We start from the raw sequence: 25590 nt of genomic DNA, 5'->3' as shown, positions 1-25590 counted from the left end.
CAACGGGCCGATACTATGCCGATCCGAAGCCAGGAGCCTCTTCCGGGTCTCCCACGCGGGTGCAGGTTCCCAAAGCTTTGGGCCGTCCTCTGCTGCTTTCCCAGGCCACAGGCAGGGAGCTGGAAGGGAAGCGGGGCTGCCGGGATTAGAACCGGCGCCCATATGGGATCCCGGGCGGCAAGGTGAGGACCTTTAACCACTTGCGCCACCGCGCCGGGCCCATCATGTAGACTTTTTTGAGCAAAAAAGCTTTAAAATGAGCTTTTTAATAAGAAAAAACAGGGTAAGATTAGCAGTGTTTTTCCTAGTTTACATTTTGTAAATAGATGTGGGAGTTCTCCATACCCTGGCACAATTATCCAAGATTTAAATCCTGAGACATGTTCGTTCGTGGTCTGGAATTGGAGTTTGTGAATTGAATGGTCGTTTCCTCCTAGTTCCTAGTGTATATCTGAGCTCTGCTGTTATGCTTGTTTATAGGTACTACCATTTTGTTCCTGTACCTGAGTTGAATTTTGAATAATGATTTTAATAGAATATTCCTTAACTTTCTCTGAAATTCTAATACCAGTGTTAGTGTATAATTCTTCAAACTCAGCTATACACGCTTGCTTTACTGTGTTGGTTCTCCTCTCCTGATGTCTTAGTTTGTTCATTTTTCACTCTTTTTCTGAGTGTCTCAGTGCTTGTTCTTATTGAGCTCATTAAAAATAAAGGAATCATTGTTTCCTCTGAGGTATATAGTGGGAAATGTTGGCATTCCAAATTGAATTTTATTGTGTTTCCCGTATTTGCCAATGTGTTTTTGCACTGATGTTTTTATTATTCTGGGTATAGTTTGTTGTGGGATGGACTGATTTTCTGTGCTACTGTAGTGTTTATTGCTGTTGCTATAGAAAATTCAAGGCCTGGGGAAAATTTTTTAAGTTAACTTAAAATGTGTGAGAACTGTGTTTTGGGTATTTTGAGTAATGCAGATGTTAGGATATTTTTCTTGTCTTTCCAGAATTTATAATACATTTCTTTGATATTTGTGTGTAGATTTACCAATAAAAAGAAATTTGAATATTAGCTATACCAGTACTTTCCAGATTTTTCCAGTAACAGCAAGTAAAATGATAAAACTAGCGTATGATAAAGGAGGATACAAAGGAGCATTACATATTAACGAAAGTTATTATTTATTTTCATTTTATTTGTGAGACAGAGAGATCTTCCTTCACTGATTGATTACCCAAATGCCTTCAGTAGCTGGGGCCATGTTAGGTCAGGCTGAAGGCAAGAATCTAGACCTCAATTCAGGTCTTCCACGTAAGAAGCAGGAACCATCATCTGTTGCATCCCAGGGTATACCTTAGGAGCCTGAATCAGAAATAGAAGAGCCAGGACTTGAACTAGACACTCTTGTATGAGATGTAGGCCTGCCAAGATTTACTTGTCCTCTATATCCTCCCAATTACTACATTATTAATTTTGCCAGTAAGTTCTTAAAAGCTACCATTTACTACTAGTATCATTATGTATAGAAAGACTATTTTAACAGTGAAAGATTAGGGCTAAAGTAATTTCAGAAGAGGAACAATACTTTCTGAGTTTCAAGTTGATAAACCTCTCTGTGTGTATATTTGTTACTTGACTATTATGCTATTAATTTTGCCAAAGCAGCAGTGACCCATTTTTGTTTAGTTATGGTTTGGGAGTCACTGAAACACCACCAGGGTCACTGTGCTCTTGGTGTCTTCCAGTACAACTTTATGTGGAAAATAAATGGTGCATAGATAGCATTTGATAGACCTGTGATCTGGACAGATCTGCCTCATCCAGTGGCCAAGAAACAAAGATCCAAGAACATGAAGTAACTTGATAAATAGTTCGCAAAAGTTATCAGTATTTTTAATAGAATGTAGAAGTTTTTTTAAATGTCCCTGACTGTGTAAGATGTCAAACCAATTTATAAAAGGAAACTGGTGAGATAGATTTCCTTTGCTGCTAAAATTCAGAAGTGAAAATAAAAAGATTTAATGTGTTTCTTTTATTTTTAAAAATGTAATTTCAGAGGTAGAGAAACAAAGCCAATTTTCCTATGTTGCCTTACTCTCCAGATACCTGCAAAAAATTCTCCTGCCCTGCCACTCCCCAACTGAATCCAAGGGCCAGTCACTCATCCAAGTTTTCCTCACAAAAATTGCAGGGACCCAATTCCTTGTTGCCTCCAATTTGTGCATGAGTTTAAAGCTAGAATGGAAAGTGAGCTGAAACTTTAGTTCAGGTGCTCCAGGTTGGGGTCGGTGATTCCCAAGCTGTGCTGTGCTCATATTTTACTAATTGTGTTTCACTTCAATATATTGGTTCTCCTCTTTTGCCATCTATATTCATCAGCTGTTATTGGATGTGTGCAATATGCTAGCCTCTTCACTATCATGCTTTCATGAGAAGTCTTTTAAAGAAATGTTTCTCCTTTGGGATCTTATTTCACTCAGCTTGAAGATACAATAAAGTGAAGACTACATTGCTTGTCTAGCAGCATTTGAAACCAATTTTAGGGTTTGGTTTTCTGTGTATAGGAGATAATGACATAATGGGGTAGCATAAAATCTTTCATTTCATCTCTGCTTTCAAAGTTGTTTATTATTTGCTTCAGGTTACCTAAGGATATTTAGTCTTCTAATATCGAACTTACTGAAATCTTAGTAATGCATTTTCCTTAGGTCTTTTCCAAATCTGATTCTCTAAGCCCAATTGGTACCTGTAAAGTTCTGGTACTGCAAGTCATAACTTTTCCGGAAATTTCCACTTGAGATTATTTGTAATGATGATTATAATGATAGCACCAATACTATTTGTTTATTTAGAACTTCTTTTAACCCAATACATCTCAAGTTTTCAATTCTGTGAATATTTCAGACACTTATTTTGAGGTTACCGTAATTGGTGTATTTATTACTCAATTCAAGTCTTTATAGGTGTTCTGTATATAAGCAATAGGATGTGATGGATTATTAACTACCTTTCTATACATGATTTTGTTTGTGTCCAGTCAGTCAGCTATTCGTAGCCCTCATGAAGCTCAGTCGTTCTGTTGTACACTAGATTCTGTCTGTCACCTATTTAAGTCTATCAATTTTAACAATTCTCTTTTTACATTTTTGTTATTCTTTTTCTCTGTTGTCATTGTACCATTGGTGCACTTTTTTATTCTAGAACCTGTCCTAACTGTCTTGATTTTCTTTCTTTTATTTTATTATTCAGCCCATTCAAATAAGGCTTTCTACTCACCACCTCTCTACCCAAACAATTTTGTTAAAGTCACCTATGATTTCTGCTTTGACAAATTTTTTAAGTAAACTTTTAATTCTAGTTCCCTACACTTTTTAAACAGGATTTATTGGTTGTTTGGAAGTAAGAATTACACCCCAGGATTGGGAAATGGTGGCACAGAAAAAAAGAGATCTGAAACTGTTGCTTCATTCATTCCCCAGAAGGCCAGGAGCTTCTTCCAGGTCTTCTACTCCGGGGGTGGGAGCAAGGGCCCAAACCCTGTTTTTCACAGGTCATTAGCGGGGGGCTGGTTTGGAATTGAACTACATAGGACATGAACTGGTGCCCATACAGGATGCTGGCATTGCAAATGGTGGCTTTACAACACTCGCCCTAGAAATATGTTTTTCGCTTCAATCATTGTCTTCGTTTTATTTTTCCTCTCCTTTACAACGTTTCCTCATTTGTGTGACTTCTGACAAAATAAAATATGCCAGAGTTTAAACCATGAAATTTTTTTCTTTTAAAGATTTTATTTATTTTTTTACTAAAAAGTCGGATTTACAGAGAAAAGGAGAGACAGAAGACCTTCTGCCCCCTGGTTATTGCCCAAGTAGCCACAACAGCTGGAGCTGAGCCAATCTGAAACCCGCAGCCAGGAGCTTCTTCTGGGGCTCCCACATAGGTGCAGGGTCCCAAGGCTTTGGGGCTGTCCTTGACTGCTTTCCCAGGCCACAGGCAGGGAGCTGGATGGGAAGTGAAGCAGCATGGATAAGAACCGGTGCCCATATGGGATCCCGATATATGCAAGGTGAGGACTTTAGCCACTAGACTACTGCAGCAGAACCCTAAAAATGGCTTAAACGTGGTTCATATTCTAGTAATCTTAACATGGATAACTTCAGCTCATATTTATCATTTGCCTCTCTGATTGTATATGTCACTCCTTACCGGATTTCCCCATTAAAAGGCTCAATAACAATTTTAGATTTTTCAAGTCCAAAATCGAGACTTCAATTTTTCTATCCAAAGCTCTACTCTTCTTCTCTCAGCTCAGTAAACAGCACCTCTGTTCTTCACTTGTGCAAGTAAACCTTAAGAATTCCCTTTTGAGTTCTGTTTCCCTGCTCTGCATCAAGTTAGCCAGCAAATCTCTCCGCTCTACCTTGCAATATCTATTCCATTCTGTTTGCCTCTACTCTGTGTACTCAGGTGTAATATTAATAATAAAAGTTGGGGGGAGTCAAAAACATTCATCAGGAGTATTAGGGATGGGGTAAGAAGATAATTTCAGGCAGATGGGCTATATGTAGAGCAAAGTTACGGTGTTAAGAAACGATAGAAAGTCTAGTTTGGATCTTTGATTCTTTGTGTGTGGATTATTTTCTTTTACTTGCTTATGTGCAGCGTTGTACCCATTTCAACATAAGGACACTTGCCGGGTTTGTTATTGTTGTTTTTTAAGATTTACTTATATATTTGAAAGGCAAGGGGAAGGAGAGAAAGGCAAGAAGGGAGGGAGGGAGAGAGAGAGAGAGAGAGAGAGAGAGAGAGAGATCTTCATTTGTCCACTGGTTCATTTCTCAAATACCTGCAACAGGCTGAGCTGGTCCTGGTCGAAATGAGAAGCCAAGAGTTCTATCTGGGTTTCCCACATGGGTAGCAGGCAACAAAGTATTTGGGCTGTCATCTGCTGCCTTTCCAGGCACATTAGAAGGAAGGCAGATCCTGATACAGGATGCAGGCAAGCAGTACCTAACCTGCATTGCTATGACTCCAACTTCTGTGGTTAATTTATTAATGTATGTCAGTGGTTTTCTGTTAAAAAAAAATAGTTAGACTTGGACTGGTGCTCTAGGAGTTAAATCTGCCACCTTTGGCTTCAGCATCTCATATGTGGCACCAGTTCTAGTCCTGGTTGTTCAGCTTCGATCCATCTCTTTGCTTAGATGCCTGGGGGCCCCTGTATCCCTGTGGGAGATGTGAAGAAGCTCCAGGCTCCTGGCTTCAGACTGGCCCAGCCTATCTCCAGCTGTTGTGGCATTTGCAGAGTGAACCAGCTGGTGAAGATCTCTCTCCATCTCTCCTTCTTCCAGTGTAAATCTGCCTTTTAAATGAATAAAAATTAGATCACTTCCACAACATAAAATGATCAGAGTGTTTACCTGCTACTGACCAACCTTCATGCAGGTCCTTGTTTGCGGTTACTGTTTGAAGTAGTAAGCCCAGAAAATAAACCTAAAAAAAAAGAATACAGTAGTAGGGCCCAGAACATGGTCTAAAAAGGTTTGTTTTTATTGGAAAGGCATATTTACAGAGAGGAGGAGAGACAGAGAGAAAGATCTTCCATCTGCTTGTTTTCTCCCCAGATGGCCACGACAACTGGAGCTGAGCTGATCTGAAGCAGGATCTGGTTACTTCTGTCAGGTCTCCCACACAGCTGCAGGGTCCCAAGACTGGGCCATCCCCACTGCTTTCCCACACTATAAGCAGGAAACTGGATGGGAAGGGGAGCAGCTGGGACATTAACTGATTAACTGGTGCTCATGTGGGATCCCAGCATTTAGCAAGGGGATAATCAGCCAATTGAGCCATTGCATTGGGCTTGTGGGTTTTTTGGTGTGTTTTTTTGTTGTTGTTGTTTGTTTGTTTTTAAAAGGTAGTTCTGGTGTGACTATATATGAGTTAGATATTATTTTTATATCAATTGCTTATAAATATTTTAAGATATATGTTTTAGAATAATTTCTTTATCTCTGGAAGAGAATTAACAATAGAACACAATTATAAAGAAGGCAAAATCTGACATTTTTTACTTTTGTAGGGGATGGTGTAGAGACAAGACACAATGCCATTGATAATCCTATAGAATTTAACAAATAATGGCTTATTTGCTTTTTTCTAATTCTTTAGGAACGCCTTTTTATCCAAGTCAACCAGTGTATCAGTCAGCACCTATTATTGTGCCTACGCAGCAACAGCCTCCTCCAACCAAGAGAGAGAAAAAAACTGTAAGAAGTATCTTATTATTTTTTTTTAATTTACATTTGGGTATCTCTTATCAAATAAATCTGTACAATTATTATTCATGTGAATTCACAATTGACCGTGCCATTTGTTACTCCCCTGTATTCTCAACACTTGACCTGGAGGATTTGTGTGGGCATTTGATACCATTTGCTCAGTATTAACTTCTAGTGTTTATTGAGCTAGGTGTCTGCATGTCAGCGTTCTCTACAGCTCTAGAAGCGGGACAGTGTAGTGTACTGGAGGATTGTGCACGGAGCTTGAGTTCCGTTCTCACAAATGCGTGTTTTTGAACATCAGTCTAGTTGGCTCTCTATTCAAGTATAAATTGACAGAAGGGAAAAAAATAGCACAGAGAAATGGATTCAAGTATTAAGGACAGCAAGAAAAAAAAATCCTTTGTGAAATGGGTTTATTTTAAGTAGCCTTAATAATCTTGTTCTAATTATTTTAATAATTATAGGCACATGCTTCTGTGTTTGAAGACAGGCCCAAGCAATCAGGTGGTAGTAATATAAAAGTCAAAGTCTAGAGCAGTTAGATCTGTCAGATCACGCAAAAACGTGAGATATTATTTTTTTTAAAAAAAGATTTTATTTATTTTTATTGGAAAGTCAGATTTTACAAAGAGGAGAAGACACAGGAAGTTCTTCCATCCGCTGGTTCATTCCCCAAGTGGACACAGCAGCCAGAGCTAAGCCAGTCCGAAACCAGGAGCCAGGAGCTTTTTCTGGGGCTCCCACGTGGGTGCAGGATCGCAGGACTTTGGGCTATCCTCGACTGCTTTCCCAGGCTGTAGGCAGGGAGCTGGATGGGAAATGGGGCCACCGGGATTACAACTGGCACTCATATGGGATCCCTGGTGTGCAAGGTGAAGAATTAGCCACTAAGCTACCATACTGGGACCCAGGAGGTGTTTTTAATTCGGAGAGACTTTTACTTCCACCCTGGGTATGATAGATGGATTGCTGTTAAAGCAATATTCTTTTAAAAATATTTATTTATTTGAAAGGCAGAGTAGGAGAGAAAGAAAGTGAGAGAGAGAGAGAGAGAGAGAGAGAGAGAAAGAAATCTTTCATATGATGACTCGCTTCCCAAATGGCTGCATTAGCCAATGTTGGACCATGCTGAAATCAGAAGACAGGAGCTTCTTCAGGTCTCCCATGTAGTTGCAGGGGCCCAGCCTTGCACTTTTGCCTTCCTCCACTGCTTCCCCAGGCATGTAAGCAGGGAGCTGGATTGGAAGTGAAACAGCCGGGACTCAAGCCAGCATGTTTGTTGTTGCCAGTGTTACAGGTTATGCCACATTGCTAAGCTCCAGAGCAATATTCTTGAAAGATTCTAACAGTAACTAACTAGTGAGGTTCAGATCTTTGTGCTGCAACATTGAACTGACATTTCGTGTCATCATAAACTGGGCATACCAGTGTGTCTTGACACTAATGGTTGAAAACCTGTGTTTTGGATTATGTGTGAGTCAACATGGTAGTAATTGGATGTGAACAAATCTCTCAGAATACAGAAAAATGAAAAAAAAAATTAAAGCAGTAATATATGTTACTGAAAGTAAAACAAATTTAAGCAATACTTAAAGCTGTAGCCACAATAACTTTTTGTATTTGAAAAATAAACTGATACTAAAGACATTTATTATTACTATTATTATTATTATTTAATTTGAGAGGCAGAGAGGAGAGACAGGGAGCAGACATTGTGCCAGTTCACTCTGAATGCCCTCAACAGCCAGGAGAAGCCAAGAACCAGAGACTCATTACAGCTCTCCTTTGTGGGTAACAGAGACTTGTTTACTGCAGCCATTACCACTTCCTGTTCCAGGGGTCCTGTTAGGAGGAAGATGGAATGAGGAGCTGAGAGCAGTAGTGTCCTAATTCCTGCTCTGAGCACCAGCTCCAATATTAGAAATCTTCATTGAAGAAATGGTCTTTATTAATGAATCCTTTGAAAATCTCAAGAAACCAGCTCTACCTTAATTAAACGAGGACAGTAATGAATAGCAGCACTGTTGTTTCACACTGTTCTAGCAGGGTGTGCTCAGACCCAGTTTCTGTGTTCTGTCCCCATCCCATTGACATAAGGAGAGAGAGCTTGTAAAGAAATGACCACCGTACACACTCATACTTATCATCTCTTTCTCGCTTACCAGCACATCTTGATGACCTTTTCCTGTGAATATGCATGCATAAAGATTTGCTTCTTACTGCCTATTTGGAATTTAGTTTGTAGAGATAGAGGATAATTTTTAACTATTCTGTTCTGGATAAATCTTTAGAAAGTTTCTTTGTTTTTACCAGTAAACACACTACTGTAATGAGTCTCCTTGCATACATAAATACTGTTATTTGCAGGACAAATTCCCATTCTCAAGACCTAGAATGTGTACAACTTTTGATTTTATCCTTTAGAAACTATATTTATGGCATTTAAAACTTAATTTACAGAGTAACTTCTACATATTAAACTGTTTTATGAAACTTGATTTACACCGAACATTGAAAATAAAATCGATCTATTTATTAGAGCCTAGAAAATAGGCACAAATGCTTTGCTTTTTTGACCTAGAACTTAATCCATAGTAGGTCCTATTTTAGCATGTTACTCCAATTAGCTCATGTCAGTGCTAATGGCCTGAATTCCTTTGAGTGACCCCATATGGTTCTGTGATTGAAATTAAGGCAAATGTGATGATTGTCAACTTCAGTATTTGACACATTTCCCAGTTAGTATTTTTAACACATCATATGCCTATAAAACTACCACAGGGTCATCATTTGTACATAAACCATTTTATTTAACCTTATAGATACGAATTCGGGATCCAAACCAGGGAGGTAAAGATATAACAGAGGAGATTATGTCTGGAGGTGGCAGCAGAAACCCTACTCCACCCATAGGAAGACCCACCACCACACCCACTCCTCCTCAGGTAAGACAGCATGTGAGCGGTGATGGGTGACAGTGTTTGTTCGTTCACTAACCTCTATTCGATTCTTTGTTCTATAGCAACTTTCTGTACTTCTATTTCCACCAGTTGTCTCATAGCCTCGAATATCTAAATGGAATTTAAACAGATGTGTTATTTCTCGTTGCAAGTTATTATAGCCCCAAGATTTTATTGGTAACATTGTTATGTATTGTCTTCACATTCAGAGCACAGCTGCTGCCACTCTTCTTAATGAACTCTTGCATGATACCAAAAGGAGCTGCTTTTCCATGGAAACCTCATCATTAAATGAGTATTTTATGTTTTCACTATGGGACCTTAGGAATTAAATGCTGCGCACTATGTGAATGCAAACAGTAATGTTGAGAATTTAAACATTTTTGCCAGACAGTTTTATGTGAGATGATTGCCTGTGTCATTCAGAGCATAGCTGGATATGTAACAGGTCTGCTTTACAGCTTTAGGAATACATAAGTGAACCTCAGTAAGTGATGGTTTCTTAAATTATTTATGAGTCATTAATAAATTCTGTCAGGCACTTTCTTTGTTCCTGATGAACAGTATAATTAATATTCTTGTATGTAGAAATTAACGCATTTGAGAAAGGTAGATATTACGAAATTTTTGATAAATGATTCACACGTGAAATAATTTTCACATCCTAAAAAGTTATGTGAAAGTGAGAACCCAGCACACAGAAGCAACTAAGGGCAAAATTATTATGGAATAGAAGGCTGTTGAATTTCCCCTTTCACAGCTGATGCTTGATTGATGGACAAGTGCTGTGAATAATTTCAATATAAGGCATTAATTTTTTTTAAGAGTTTCCACAGTAGTTTTGTAGGTATAGGAGTTCTTCCCTTCTCCTTCTCTTCCTTCCTCCCCTATTTTTCTCTGCATAATCACAGTAGTGTGGTACTTCCATAACAGTTACAGGTTTAACTTTCTGCCAATTAAATGTAACATGGCACAATAGCTATAGACAAAGTAGAAAATCTGTCATCATACTGTAACGGTATATTTAACGTTACATTGGGAGTCCTACTTTTATTCTGGGGTAAAGGTGTTATACTTTAACATTCCTTTACGTTGTGGTATGCCAGTCTCCATTATACAGTTCATCTGTGTATATTCTCATATGCATATAGTTTGATCTATTCATACTGTTCATCTATGAGAATATATATGAATATATTCCCATATGTATATAGTTTGATCTATTCATTTTGTGCTTTGCATAAAGACTTTCTTGTATCAGAGAGAACATAAGATATTTGTCCTTTTAGGACTGATCATTTTATTGCAAATGGCAGGATTTTATTCTTTTTGATGGCTGAGTAGTGCTCCATAGAGTAGATGTACCATTGTTTCTTTATCCAGTTGTATTTTGGCTATCATCTGTATTGCTTCCATATCTTCACTATTGTGAATTGTGCTGCTGTAAGTACAGAGTTTCAGGTTACTTTTTTGTATGTAGAATTCATTTCATCTGGATATATTCCCAGATGTGGGATAGCTGGGTCATATGGTAGAACAATTCTTGGTTGTCTGAGCACTATTCATACTGACTTCCATAGTGGCAGCACTAGTTTATATCCTCCACCAATCCATCATGGCTAAGCGTACCTTTTCCACACATTCTCACCAACAGTTGTTGTTTGTTGATATTTATATGTAGACCATTTTCACTGGAGTTGGGTGGAATCTCAGTGTGGTTTTTATTTGCGTTTCCCTAATAGCTAGGGAGCCTGAGCATTTTTTTCACTTGTCTGTCAGCCATTGGGATTTGGGAGTGCTGGCTCAGTTATTTTCTGTATTTTTAAACCTTAGTTAAAAGGTTATTACTAATAAGCCCTAAATTTGAAGACTACTTGATGATTTGTGTTTAAATTCTCAACCTGAACACTTGCATGTCTTTTGCATCTCCGTTCCCTATGAGATTTGTCTTTAATCTTCTAAGCTTGTGTATGCCCTGTTCTTGTTATTCCTTTGTCCTCAGGCACAGAAATTCTTTTTGTGTGTTATCCTTTTACAGGGAGCGTAGACCTGAATGAACATATGTGTCTCAGTGAATATATACTTTGAGCTAATGCAGGCCATTAATCACAATTGTAATGCTAGTTCTTTTTCAGAAGTGTTAAGTTTTATATGAGGCATATGGTTATTTTATTAATTGATTTGCGTTTAAATCCATACTCAGTAAGCTGTTGTCTTTTCAAATGTATAAACTTCATAGAGCACACAGATTGCATTGCAACAGACACATGTGCTAGTAATATTTCATTTCTTTTTTTTTAAAAAAAAGCACAAGAATGATGCTGGCATTTAGGACAGTGTTTGGCATTGAAACTTACTATTTTTGTCCTGGCAGAGTACCTGCTTTGAACCACATATACTTGTATGTGCTGCAGAAAGCAGCTTTCTCACTGAAGAGAGATCCCAGGCTCCTTCAGGGGAGACAGAGAGCCAGTGACTGACACCTGACTGGTTCTGCTGTGCGGTACAGAAAGAGCCATGAAAGCACAGTGGTGACCAAGGGAGGGGAGAATTGCAGCACAGGTCAAAAAATGTGCGGTCATAAAGATCCATTCCTGGTGGTGTAGGTGGAATTGCACAAGTGGGAAATGCAAAGGTTTGGATTAGACATTGAGATTGCGGAAACTATTTCACTACTTAGTTTTATAACGTTAGCCAGGTTTCTTTTTGCTAGATCTTTTTTAGTATATGTGCTGCCAAAGCAAGCACTTTGCTCGATCCTTAATTTCCACATTTAAAAATAAAACCTCAGTCTGGCATTGTGGCACTGGAGATTAAGCTGTTATCTGCCATGCTGACATCCCAGATGAGTGCCAGTTCAAAAATAAAACCATGTAGTATAATTATATGGCTTAAAGGAGATGAGATACTTTAATTTGCTTAAGCTTAGGACCAGGTGCATAATGAGTATTCAATATATATTTCCGGAGTTACAGAGGATTACTATAAGTGCCTGGGAAGGTATCACAGCAGAGATGCCATTTGGGAACTCAAGTGCTGTTTACCAAATGGGAAGAGAAAGGTTATTCCACACAGAGGGACAGTATGTCCAGAAATGTGATATAGATGCAGGGAGGCTAGTGTTACATTTTAGGTGAGACGTTAGTGCTGTCGGGTGAAACAGAAGAAGCCAGTTGGAGAGATGATTAGCAACTTTTAAAACAAATAGATAAGGTTAAGAGAAATAATGACCATACAGTTTACCATCTGAGTTGAGTCAGTTTTGAAAATCAATGGCAGTACCATGCAATGCCACTAATCATTATCCAGACACACCCAGGCATAAGCCCGTACTGTGCAGGTAAATAGGGATGAATGGCTTCCTTACATGTTAATAAAGCAAAGAGTCAGGGATAGCTCTTCAAACTTCAAGTGCCTGCTTTCTTAGAAAAACATGACAATATTTATGGAGAAGTGTGAAAAGGAACATAATTTCATTGTGGTAAGCAGTCATACTGTTGTAGTTTTCTAATTTGGTGTCAAGGTCTCATTCTCCAAAGTGGCCATAATCCACGCATGGCAACCCTCCAGGAGAACCTCTATTGGTGAAAAAGGTTTGCAGACAATATTCATATGAGACATAGTAAGAACATGGAACCAAAATGAATGGATCAGAGGAACTTACTTTCAGAGCCAGAAAAAATCAGAGATGCCCATGGGAGGCCAGTAGAAAGACGAGAGGCCCCAGACAGCTCGACCAGCAGATAGGGAGAAGGAAAGATGGGATATGGTGAGGAAGAGAATCAGCACTATGAGGTTGTGGCTGCATTAAAGGCCCATGGCATCAGGAAGGCTTCGCCATGTGGCTAGATGGCCTAACTTCAAGAAAGCACGTGTGAAGCTGAAGTTTGTGAGCCTTTGTATTAAGTTTTGTCTTGGTCAGCAGCTATGGGACATGTTGGGTTTTGAGTCAGTGAGATGAGGATTAAGTGGTTTCTATCACAAGCAGACATACACGAAGATAAGACTGGTTTCGAATAACTGTTAGGCCTGTGAATGGATGCTGAGGCAACAGTTATACTCAGCAGATCTATGACACAGGCTAAGCATTAATTTAAGGAAACTTTGTTGAATTTATGCAAGGAGAATGGAGAGAATAAACAGAATTTCTGCTGCTGTTGCTTTTGCCTCAGTAGAAGTATGTAGAATTTGACACCGTCGTTCTTCGTAGGCTTTAAAATTACTTATGGGGATAACTCCTAGGGATTTTCTGTCTCACATATGCAGAAAATATGCATGTGTGTGTGCACCCATGCACACGGTCATAGTGGATAGCAGGTTTGTTTGTGGCAGGATGCCATGGGGTGCTTAGAGCAATCATTGCTGGTTCCCCCTTGTCAGCTGGATTTATGATCCTGAGGCAGAATGTTAAGCTGGCTATTCCCTTGCTGTTTCTTCAGTGTGAAATGAGAATTTGAACTAAATCATTTCAGTTCTTAAGTATTAAAATGCAGAGAAGCAATTTTGCTACTTTCTATCAATCCATGAAATGTTTCAGCTCTTGATTCTGTCAGAAAGATGCAAGAAACACTCCTCAAAAATTGTGCTAGCTTGCTTACAGTCTTTATGTGCCTTGTAGAATGAAAACAAATATCCTGATGCTGCCTTTGAAGAACTTGCAGAATTTTGTGCTTTCAAAGGGATGGCTTGTACTGTATCAGAATTTCTTGGTTTTTCTTTTCAAACTATGCAGCATACTTTTCTCTCCCTTCTCTCTCTCACACTCTTTTGCACTTGTTCTTTTTTTTTTTTTTAATAAAATTGCTCTTTTTTTCTGTAAGAAAACAAAAAGATTAACTTATTTATTTGAAAGAGAGTCATGGAAGGAGAGAGTTAGAATTTTCTCTCTACTGGTTTACTCCCCATATGGTCACAGTGATTGAAGCTGGGCTGTCAGGTTCCAGTACCCTCTTGCAGGTCTCCTGCATGGTTACAGAGGCCCAAGCACTTGGGCCATCTGCTGCTGCTTTCCCAGGCACATTCACAGGAAGCTGAATCAGAAGTGAAGCAACCAGAACTCAAACCAGCACCCCACAGGCACCACAGACATCACCTTTACTCACGCTCCCATTGTGGCAGCCCATAGAATTACTCTTCTAGAGAAGTAGTTGTAACTTGGGAGAGAGTCTTACGCCATAGTGCATAGGCACAGACAAAAGGAGACTGCTGACCGCTGTATCTCTTAGGAAAGGTAGCACTCCTGCTGTTGAAGATTTCCCATACGCTTCATTTGGAAACCAGTAGAACAAGTATGTTTTAAAGTTGTTTGAGAGACCTAATCAGTCCAGTTAACAAAGTGAAACTGTATATTCCTTTTTACTTGAACTATTTTTTTCATAATTCTTTATCAATATATGAAAGCTTTTGCTTTTCTACTGGTAGGATTTTAGATGCTATGAATTGAAACTTAAATTAAGTGAACTGGATTGCTGCATGTATAATTCTACTTCCTTACCACTTGTTTGCAGTCAGACATGGACATTGATACTGGAACTTGTAATCATCAGATAATTGTGGTATTTATACTTGTACATAGAAAAATGTCTTAATATAAAAAATGGCTTCTTAAGTGTTTCATCTATTATTTAAAGCATTTCTAATATTGAAATAATTTTGCCTGCAAGTATGTGCACCCATGTGTATAATTTATTTAAGTTCATAGAATCAACTTTGTAACTTCCACATGTTTGTAACTTCCACATGTTGCTCATGTTTGTAGGTAAAATTTATTTTAATTTTTAGTAGTTTCAGGCTGTTCTTTGAGGATTCAATAGTATTTATTTGTGGGCTTTTTTTTTTTTTGCTACTTAATATTAACAATGCTATGATGGAAAAACTTAGTGTATTTAGTCTTAGATTAGTCTTATGTCTTCACCCCAGAAATAATCTATTTAAATCTACTGCCAGCAGTACAAAACAATACTCTTTGCTGTATATTATTGGTTTTCTGACAGATTTAGCAACAAAACAAAACAAAGCAAAAACTTGCTAAACATTTATTTGTGAAGGTACAATTTAACTTATTTTAAATTTTTTAAGGATTTATTTTACTTGAAATTCAGAGTTACGAGGGAGGGAGAGACAGACAGAGCTTCCATCTGTGATTCTCTCCCCAGATGACCATGATGGCCAGGACTTGGCTAGTTAAAAGCTTGGATCCAAGAGCTTCTTCTGGGTCTCCCAGGTGGATTCAGAACCCAAGGCCTTGGGCCATCCTCTGCTGCTTTCCTAGGCCAGTAGCAGGAGCCAAATTAGAAGTGGAGCAGCTGGGATTGGAACCAGTGCTCATATGAGATGTCAGCACCACATGAAAGGATTAACCTATTATGCCACTATACCAGTCCCAAAAATTCAAATTTTATGTTCACAGATTATTGGGTGGATGTGAGTTTTATCCATATTTTGTATGTATTCCTTTATTGAGCAATATTTTTTAAAAGACTTGTTTGTTTTTATTGGAAAGGCACATTTACAGAGAGAAGGAGAGACAGAGAGAAAGATATTCCACCTGATGGTACATTTCCCAAGCAGCCCCAATGGCCGGAGCTAAGCTGATCCAAAACCAGGAGCCAGGAGGTTCTTTGGGGTCTCCCACATGGTTGCAGAGTCCCAAGGTTTTGGGCCATCCTTAGCTGCTTTCCCAGGCTGCAAACAGGAAATTGGAATGGAAATGGAACAGTTGGGACATGAACTGGTGCCCATATGGGATCTCAGTGTGCACAACCGAGGACTTTAGTTTGGCCACTGTGCCTGGCCACAGGGGTAATTTTCTTATCTTAACTTTTTTATAAGAAATTTTAAACCTGCTAAGGAAACCCTCTTGACGTATACTTTATATCCTGTTTGCTGCTGCAATAAGCAGAATGCCACAAACTAGGTATTTTGCAAAACAAAAGCTTATTTGGTACTCATTTCTGGGGTCCGGGAAGTCTGAGTGCAGCCTCTGCTGAGGGTTTTGTGGTGTGTGATCCATAACAGAAGGAAGGCAGACAGAGAGGCAAGAGAGGATGTCAGCAAAGGAGCAAGCCAGTGCTGTGCCCACCTCCTGAAAATTAAGATTTACTTATTTGTAAGACAGACTTGCAGAGAGAAGAGGGAGAGGCAAAGAGAGACATCTTCGACCTGCTGATTCGCTCTTCATTTAGCTGCAGTAGCTGGGTCTAGCCCAAGCTAAAGCAAGAGTCTAGAGCTCCATTTGTTTTTCCCAGATGGATGGCAGGAGATGGGCCATCTCCCACCACCTTCTTATGCGTGTTGGTTGGGAGGTGGATCAGCAGAGCACTCATAGATGTCTGCATCTTAGCCAACCTGAGGGCTCTCATACTCCAGTTTGGGAAGAAGCCAATCTCACAATAACAAACTTACTCTTGTGACAGACATTTTAATTAATTACTGAAGTGATTAATTATGACCTAATCACCTCACCTCTTATTAGGACTCACCATTCTAACACTATTGCTTTGGAGCACATAAACTTGGGAGGACACAGTCACACTATAGCAGTATGTTAATTTTCTATTCATTTGATTATGTTTTAGCATAGAAAAAATAATTTTTAAAAAAGATTTACTTTATTTATTTTTATTAAAAAGTCAGATATACACAAAAGCAGATACAAAGAGGAAGATCTTCTGTCCATTGCTTCACTTCCCAAGCGGCCACAATGCCCCAAACTGAGCCAATCCAGAGCCAGGATACAGGAGCTCCTTCTAGGTCTCCAAAACAGGTGCAGGGTCCCAAGGCTTTGGACCATCCTTGACTGCTTTCCCAGGCCACAAGCAGGGAGCTGGATGGGAAGTGGGACAACGGGGATATGAACCAGTGCCCATATAGGATCTTGTGTAACACAGGGACTTTAGCCACTAGACTCTCTTGCTGGGCTCTAGATGTCTCATGCTCATGAAAATAGTCTCTGACCATTCTGTACTAACACTACATACTGCTTGCTCTTTTATTCTTTTTTTTTTTTTTTGTAACAGTAACCCTTTTCTGCATTTATTTTCTGGTTTATTACTTGTTCCTGCCATTTAGAATGTTAGTTTCATGCAAGGCATAATACATCTTTTTCAGCAGTTTACTCTCAGCACTTATTTAAGGGCTGATATTTAGTAAGGCAATTAGTAGGTTGAGATCCCTGTGTGCCCTATCAGGGTGCCTGGCTCCAGCTCCTGACTCTAGTTCCCTCTAATTTGGATTCTGGCAGGCATTTGTGGTGGCTCAGATGATTGAGTTCCTTCCACTCAGCAGAGAAAGAGTTAGATTGTATTCCTTGCTTCCAGCTGTGGCACCAGCCTCTTCTGGCCATTGCAGATGTGTGAGAAGTAGACCAGCAGACGGCCGCTCTCACTCTCTCTGCCCCTGAAATAAATGAATAATTTTTAAATGACCAATAAATGTTTGTTGTCAGTTTAATGTATATGGCAGGGTTTTATAGGGAAGGGATATGATTTTTGTTAGATTCTCACTCCAAGAAGAAGTGATCCATGGATAAAAACACTTAACCTTAGTATTAAAGATGTATACCTGGGATGGATGCCACAAACAGTGAGTTCAATTAAAGTATGAGTAACAGTTCTCAGGCACTTCAGGTTAATACTCAACTTTCCACTTGACTGCTGTACTAAGGTAACTCACTTGAAATACAGCACTTCATTCATATTCTTCCTCTCAAGCCTTTACCCACAGAATCTGAAGACTCTTTAGTAATTACATGTTTAAAACAGTACCAAAAGCTAGTGTCTTTGTTCTGTCCCTCTCCCATTTGCTGAAACCCTCACTACCATACATAACCAGGTCCTAGTAGTCTATTTCCTACAATTAGGTACAGTGCAGCTAAATCCCCTACTAGTACCACCAAAAGTATTCCCTTGAACTACTGTGATCTTAAAGATTTCATCCTTAAAATAACATACTTCATTCTGCATACTGTAATCTGAATTACCTTTAAGATACAAATTAATTGTTGCACTGCTGCTTTTTTTTTTAATCTATTTTTATTGGAAAGTCAGATATTCAGAGAGGAGGAGAGACACAGAGGAAGATGTTCCATCCGATGATTCACTCCCCAAGTGAGCGCAACGGCCGGTGCTGTGCCGATCTGAAGCCAGGAGCCAGGAACTTCTTTCAGGTCTCCCACACAGGTGCAGGGTCCTAAAGCAGGTCCCACAAGCAGGGAGCTGGATGGGAAGTGGAGCCCATAAAGGATCCCGGGGCATTCAAGGCAAGAAGTTTAGCCGCTAGGCCACGCCACCGGGCCCTGCACTGCTGCTTTTAACCTGTCCATGCTTCCCTTGTGGGGATTAAGGACAAAAGCATGGGTGTGGTTTACATCGCCCTGTCTGATTTGACCCCCTGCTGCCTTCACTTCATATTAAACTCCCCAGCTCTTCCTGTAGCTTTTTACCTTGTAGGCTCTGGCTGACCATATAATGATGCTCTACCAGAAGACTTCTTCAAACATGCTGTTCCTTCTACTTGAACAGCTTCCTCCTATATGCCTTCCAGTTGCATTGGTTCTTTGTAATTCAGCCTGAATACTGCTCCATAGAAACCCCTGCTGCAGGCGGTGTTTGATTTCTGCTTAGGATGCCAGTGTCCCTTGTATCAGAGTGCCTGGGTTCACTTCTTGTCTTTGGCTCCTGATTCCATCTTACTGCCAGTGCAGACCCTTGGAAGCAGTGGTGAAGGCACAAGTGTAAGAAATCTGGACTGTGTTCCCAGCCCAGCCCATCTTGGGGATTTAGGCATTTGGAGAGTAACATAGTGATTCGAAGTTTCTCTGTCTCTGTATCAATCTCTCTCCCTCTATCTGTTCCTTGAATGTAAGGAAATAAAATTCTAACATGCATAAAATCAGAACCCAGAGTGTATGTTTTCTCTATATGTTTACTGCTCCAGTATAGCATTTATAGCTATTCTAATGAAAGTATTAATTTTGTGATTTATTTTATCTTTTAATGCAGCATAAGATCCATAAACCTGAGAATTTTGTCTTAGTAGTCTATGAGTTCTCAGAATTTTTTAATGTGATAAACGTTATAAAGAAACATGTACATATACCTTTCTAATGAGTGAATGTGAGAAATCATCTCTCACTAAACAAAAGAAAAATGTTCAGGTCCTTTCCTTGTGTATCATTGCATTTTAAAAAAATATTTATTTATTTGAAAGGTAGAGTTACAGAGAAGGAGGTGGAGAGAAGAAAGAAATAGAGAATCTTCCATCCACTGTTTGACTTCCCAAATGTCCACAGCAGCTGGGACTGGGCCCCTACTCTGGTTCCCGTGCATGCCAGTATGTGCAGCAGACTGGTTCAGTCTGTCCCACGTCCTATTCAGCTCTCATACGTGTGTCGGTGGGCACTGAAGCCTAGTTCAACCCAACCAGCCCAAACACATGCCAGTGGGTGCCACTCTCTGTCTAGTTATGCCTGCCCCAGTCCTGGTTTTCATGCTCACCAGTGGGAGCGGCAACCCAAGAAGGAGGTGCCCCTGTTTCCCTATGGGGCCCACTCCCACTCGTGGATGTTGCACTCTCCAGATGGTTCTGCAGTTTAGCTTGACAGAATTTGCCCCCTGTGCCAGCATTTGCCAGCTGATGCCATAGCAAAGCCCAAACAACCCCGACACACTCTGACTTATGCATGCACCAGTAGGAACAGTCAACGCAGCCTGGCTTTTCCCTCCTAATCCAGCTCAAATGAGACAAACAGATGTTGTAGCCTTGCCCGGCCTGGTCTGCTGCTGTCACAACTCATGCTCTCCAGTGCGAGTGGTGATCCAGTAGGGAGCCCTCCATATTCCCCCTATCAGCTTTGTCCCCTCTCCCCACCCCCAGGTCTCATGAGTGCTGGTTGGGTGCTTCAGCCCAGTCTGGCGTGGCCCACCCCCAGTTCCAACTCACTCTTGTGGGGGCTACAGCCAGCGTGGCCCCCAGTCCTGGCTTGTGTTGTGACCCAGTCCAGGGTGACCCACATACCGTTCTGGTGCTTGGATTCACCAGAGGGTGATATGAACTGGCATAGCCTGGTTCACCGTCAACCAACACCAAATGTATGACAGTGGGTACCATTCGTTGGACTGGTCCAGGCTGCTCCCTATTATGGTTCTGGCACTCACCTACAAGGACTGTGTCCTGACAGAGGAGTTGCCCTCCATCAAAACCTCTCCCAGTGCCAGATCATGTGCACACTTGTGGGTCCATGGGCCAGCCCTACTTAGTTCACTTCCTATCCTAGGAGGAGCAGTGGCCTTTCCTGACCAGCCTTCACCCATTCAGGTTTTTATTGTTGAGTGCTACAGCCCAGCCAAGCCTAGTCCATATCCAGACCCAGCTCACGCATGGCTCTTTAGGGGATAAAGACCTAGCCAAGCCCAGTCTGGTACATCCCAACTCAGCCAACACTTGTGCTGAGGGATACTGCTGCTGTGCCCAGACTAGATAGCAGCCCCCACTCTGGCCCTCGCACTTACTCAGTGGGAACCACACCCCAGCCATGGCATCCATCCCCTTTGCTCCCCAACCAGGCCCCAACCAGATACAGATTTCATGCATCCCAGTGATTGCTCTGACTCAGCTTAGCATAGCCCCTCACCTGTCTTGGCCTTTGCCTTTGGATGCTATAGCCTGGTCTGACCTGGCCTGCCTCCTGTCTCACTGATGAGTGCTACAACCTTACCCTGTTCAGCCTGCTCCCATCCCTGGCTCATGCAAACTGGTGGGGTGACAGCCTAGCCCAGCATGACCCATATCCAGCCTGGTTTCTGCACTTGCCAACACAGTCATTAGGCAACAGTTGGAGCTCCCTTGCCCAGCCTGCCCAACTCCCAGGCCAGACCACTTGCTCACCAGGGGAAGCTCTGACCTTCTAAGGGAGTTTCCCAAGTTCCCCTACTCAGCCCATTTCCAGACCCAGATCTCACACATGCCAGCAGGTGCTAGGCCCTTGTCTATCATAAGTCTGCTCCTCCATCTTGGCCTATCATGAGCTAGAGGATATTGTGTCCTGGCTCACCCCACACATGCAGGTGCTGCAGCCTGGACCTGCCCAGAACCTTCTTGGTCCCTATACCCGAGAGTGTTGGCAAGTTCCATGGACACACCTATCTCAGCCCATCACTATCCCAACTCTTGAGCTAACCAGCGGGACTTGTATTTCCACAGGGTTTGGCCCACATTCCCCCACAGAACCTACCCCTGGACCTGATTCTCTTGCATGCTGGATAGTGTCATGGCCCAGTCTAATGTAACCTGTCCCCTGTTCTGACAGTCAGGTACTGAGATCTAGTCCTGCTAGATAGATCCCCAAGCCCTAGCTTTCACATGGACTGGTGTGTGGTGGTCAGCAATGTTCCTTGCTAACAAGTCCAACTCTGGATTCCCATGTGGGCTGGTGCATGAGTCTGACCCAAACAAATCTTCCAGTTTCTACCCTACAAACCACTAGGTCTCAGTCTCCTCACTTGCCTGCAAGTACAGTGCCCTGTTGTTGAGTGTCCCTCAGGATTTATTCATCGCCTACGTGTACTGTGGCCTCATCCATGGTTGTCCCTAGGCATTAATTCCAGACCCCAGAGCTTGCTGCCAGGCAGCCAGTGGGCCAAGTCCAGGTTCATTGTCGCTCTGGCCACCCACAAGGCCAGGATTCAGCCACCCCTTGGCAGTGGTGGATGGGGAGCTAGGATCCCCAGCAGGAAACCTAACTTGACTCAGTTTCTCCCAGCACAGCCATACCTCTCAGCTCACTGCCTTCTTAGGAGTTTTTATATGGAAATTCTTCCTAGGAGTTTGTGAACTTTTAAATGCACATGTCGTATCTGTTTTTTTATGACTAAAGTTGTTTTGGATTGAAAATCCCTCAGTTTTTTACAAGTTTATGGTTATCAGTAGCTCGTCACTGTCTTACGCAATTTACTATGTCTGTGGATTTTTGTTATTGTCGTTATTAACTTTCAAGGAAGTTGATTTAGTTAATATTTTCATTCTTTTTAATAAATGATAAAATTTGTACATCTTTTCTTTGCTTGGAAAATGTTGATAGCTGTTTAATATGTGCCAAATAACAGACTTATTTTCAGATTCTGCTTTTATTATAAATCTGTTTCTAGTCAGTTGTAAACACAGTCTTTGTTTTTAGTTTTACTTATGAATCCCTCCTAAATTAGTCTTCATTTAAAAGTAATTATAGAATAAATGGTAAGATTATAGCATTTCCTGGATACCTGTTATTTTTCATAATGTGACATAATCAAACATAAATTGCTTGTACTTTCCAAAAAATGTTGTTACTTAAATGGTGTCATCATCAATAAATTTGTGTCCATTTCATTCTGTATTCCCACTTTGCCACACTGCTTTCAAAATACTTCATATTCATCCTTACTTTTAAGTGGCCGTAATGACCCAGACTTATCCACATCATAATCTCCCTGTTCTTCTCTGCTACTCCTTCCTCCACCAAAGACAACAGAGTTTTCCATGGAGCTCTGCTCTGACAGCACTTATAGAATCAATGTAGGAGATTACAGATACCAAAAAGCTCGCCTTAGATTTCCAAGGAGAGACACTGCTTTGTTTTGCGGCTTTGTGTTACCCTAAAATTAAGAATGAATACCGCCCGGAATGTGATGTAGAATGATTGCTGTTGTCTTTTGTGTAATTCTGTTCCCTCTAAGTAGAACAATGGCTGCAGTTTTCTCAACCCATTGTACTAGGATTTCGATGGGCATTTTTCATTCTGATAACAATGGCTGAGTTGGAAATGGCAGTTTCACTCAGAACTTCTAAAAGGCAGATACTTCACTCAGATTTCTGATTCGGAAAAGATGCCATCTTTGATCCACAACCTAAAAATATTTTATGGTGCAAGTGCACTTAGATATCTTTGCAGGTTGCATTTCACCTCTATGATGATATGGACAAATCATGGGAATCGCAGTTGGTCAGTTTTGAGGTCTTAAATCAGTAATTGTCTATATCCTGTTTTTGTCAGTTACTTTGCCAGGTAATTTATAAATGACTTGACCAAATCCTTTTGTTGTTTGGGAGGATACTGAATTCCTTCTCAGGTTAAAACCTATTGTTAGCTTAAGAAGTCTACTTGTCCTTAGAAGGAACGCTGGAGAATGAATTGTATTAATGATTGTTGTGCTGTCTTCTCTTGCCGTGCTTAATAGTAATCATCTCTTTTCCTTCCCCTCTTTCCTGCTGCCTCTTTCCTTTTCTCCTTGTCTTTCCATGTAATTTTGAATTTATTAAATTGGCCTTTATATATTTTCCTTGCTTTCCTTTTTTTGATTTTGTAATCCCTTGCTGTACTCTCTGTCTTTCCCACTTGCTTGGGTTCCATGTTGCTAGTTTTTATGTTCGCACGCTCATTATCACCCTTTTTTGTACTTCAAATCCCAGCAGCTGCCCAGCCAGGTCCCCGAGCACAGCCCTGTGGTTTATGGGACTGTGGAGAGCGCTCATCTTGCTGCCAGCACCCCTGTCACTGCAGCTAGCGACCAGAAGCAAGGTTTGTGTATGACTGTTTTCCTCCCTCTTATCTTTAGTCTCTCTTTTAGAATTAACTACCTTGCCCTTGTATTCAAGAGTAAGCTTCAAACCTCTGAGCATTATTTAGAATCTCACTTTCACAGAAAGCTTTGAGAAGAAAATCATAGAAGTATTTTACTTCTAGGGAACTAAAGAATAATTTTCAGTACTTTATTAATACCTCATGGTCAGTATCTGTAGGTGAGGACTTAGCTGTTTCATTTTGTTAGCAAAGCGCAGGGCAGAAGAATGTTGAAACATGTTACATAGCAAGAACAGCACAATTAATATATTAACATGTCCCTGTTTGTCTTGCTATTTTCTTTTTTTAAAAAAAGATTTATTTATTTTTATTACAAAGTCAGATATACAGAGAGGAGGAGAGATAGAAAAAAAGATCTTCCGTCCAATGATTTACGCCCCAAGTGAGCCCCCATGGAGGTACTGCGCTGATCCAAAGCCGGAAACCTGGAACCTCTTCCAGGTCTCCCACGCGGGTGCAGGGTCCCAAAGCTCTGGGCCATCCTCGACTTACCCTCCCAGGCCACAAGCAGGGAGCTGGATGGGAAGTGGGGCTGCCGGGATAGAACTGGTGCCCATATGGGATCCCAGTGTGTTCAAGGCAAGGACTTTAGCCACTAGGCCACACCACCGGGCCCTGTCTTGCTATTTTCAAGAAGATGGATTTTTTTTTTTTTTTCTGATATTGACCTTAAAGTCAAGGTGGGAGTATGATGCTAATTGAAATCCCGGCTCATCATGAGTTAGCTATTTTATCTTGATTGAGTTACTTTGCTGACAAATAGTTGAAGACCTACCTTGCCAGATTGTTGTGGAGACGTATTTAGCACATGAAATAAGCTTGGTGAGAAATAGCCATTATTATTGGTGCAGGAATTACACTCAAGTCTCCACTTGTGTTGAACTTGTACATGAAGTATTGCATCCTTTTTTGTAAAAAAAATAATAATAATAATAATAAGTATAGTGTCTTGTTGAGTATAAATGCAAAGATTTTGAAGAATACTCAAGCCAGGAGGTGGGCCGTCATTGCCTCTTTCCTGTCTTGTTGGACTGTAGCTTGACCTTATGTAGATAGATCTCAGTAAACACAAAAGAAACAGCAAGTAACTTTGACCAAGCTTTATAGTAGACCTGATTTTATCCTAAAGTTGATTGGAAAGCATATGTTATAAATTTTCTCAAATTACTCATTTTCCAACTCTTATTGTTTGTAGCTAGCTGTTATTAAATATGCTTTCTGAAAATTATTCTTTAAATTTGAAAATGACTCACTAAGTGGAAATGTTCTTTATTGAATGTTTTTGACTGTATTGATAAAGTTATTCACAGAATTCTGTAAGATGAACTTTTCATTATTTCTGACCTCAAGTGAAGAGAATAATGTGGAGTTTTAAAAGCACAAATTTGGGGCAGGCATTTGAAATAGGGAAGGTGTTGATATGAGATAACTCTTCTGGAACACTGGGATTTGGTATTTTGAGCTCCTGACTCCAGTTTTCTGCTCATGTAGATCCTGAGAGACAGCAGTGATTGCTCTAGGTTCCTTCCTGGGAGAGTAGGATGCTTTGTGCCTTGATTGTTGAGAGGTTTAGTAAATCTGAGAAGAGGTATGTTCTGTATTATATTTAATATGCAAGATTGTTTGAAGCCAGAGTAAGGTCATAAGCTGTAATCCAGTATGTTTCTAAAAGTTGTGCTGTCACATTTATCTTCTCAATAATGTTTAGAATTAAAGAATTCAGGCACTC

General features: G+C 40.5%; 1 protein-coding gene across 2 annotated transcripts in view; it reads left to right on the top strand.

Moving 5' to 3' along the window:
- The window catches only part of EIF4G3 (eukaryotic translation initiation factor 4 gamma 3), a 336540-nt gene that overhangs the window by 174612 nt on the left and 136338 nt on the right, over nucleotides 1-25590 (top strand). The window contains exons 9-11 of one of the 2 annotated variants that reach the window (XM_040988037.1): nucleotides 6172-6269; nucleotides 9107-9229; nucleotides 23693-23798. In XM_040988037.1, the coding sequence (XP_040843971.1) occupies nucleotides 6172-6269; nucleotides 9107-9229; nucleotides 23693-23798 (327 nt within the window). Of the gene's footprint in view, nucleotides 1-6171; nucleotides 6270-9106; nucleotides 9230-23689; nucleotides 23799-25590 lie in introns of both variants that reach the window. The other variant, XM_040988036.1, reaches the window with a different exon arrangement.

This window comes from Ochotona curzoniae, unplaced genomic scaffold, assembly GCF_017591425.1.
Source record: "Ochotona curzoniae isolate NIBS_2020 unplaced genomic scaffold, NIBS_Ocur_1.0 contig_4792, whole genome shotgun sequence".
Lineage (NCBI taxonomy): Eukaryota > Metazoa > Chordata > Mammalia > Lagomorpha > Ochotonidae > Ochotona > Ochotona curzoniae.
This window is presented reverse-complemented; position numbering and strand designations above follow the sequence as displayed.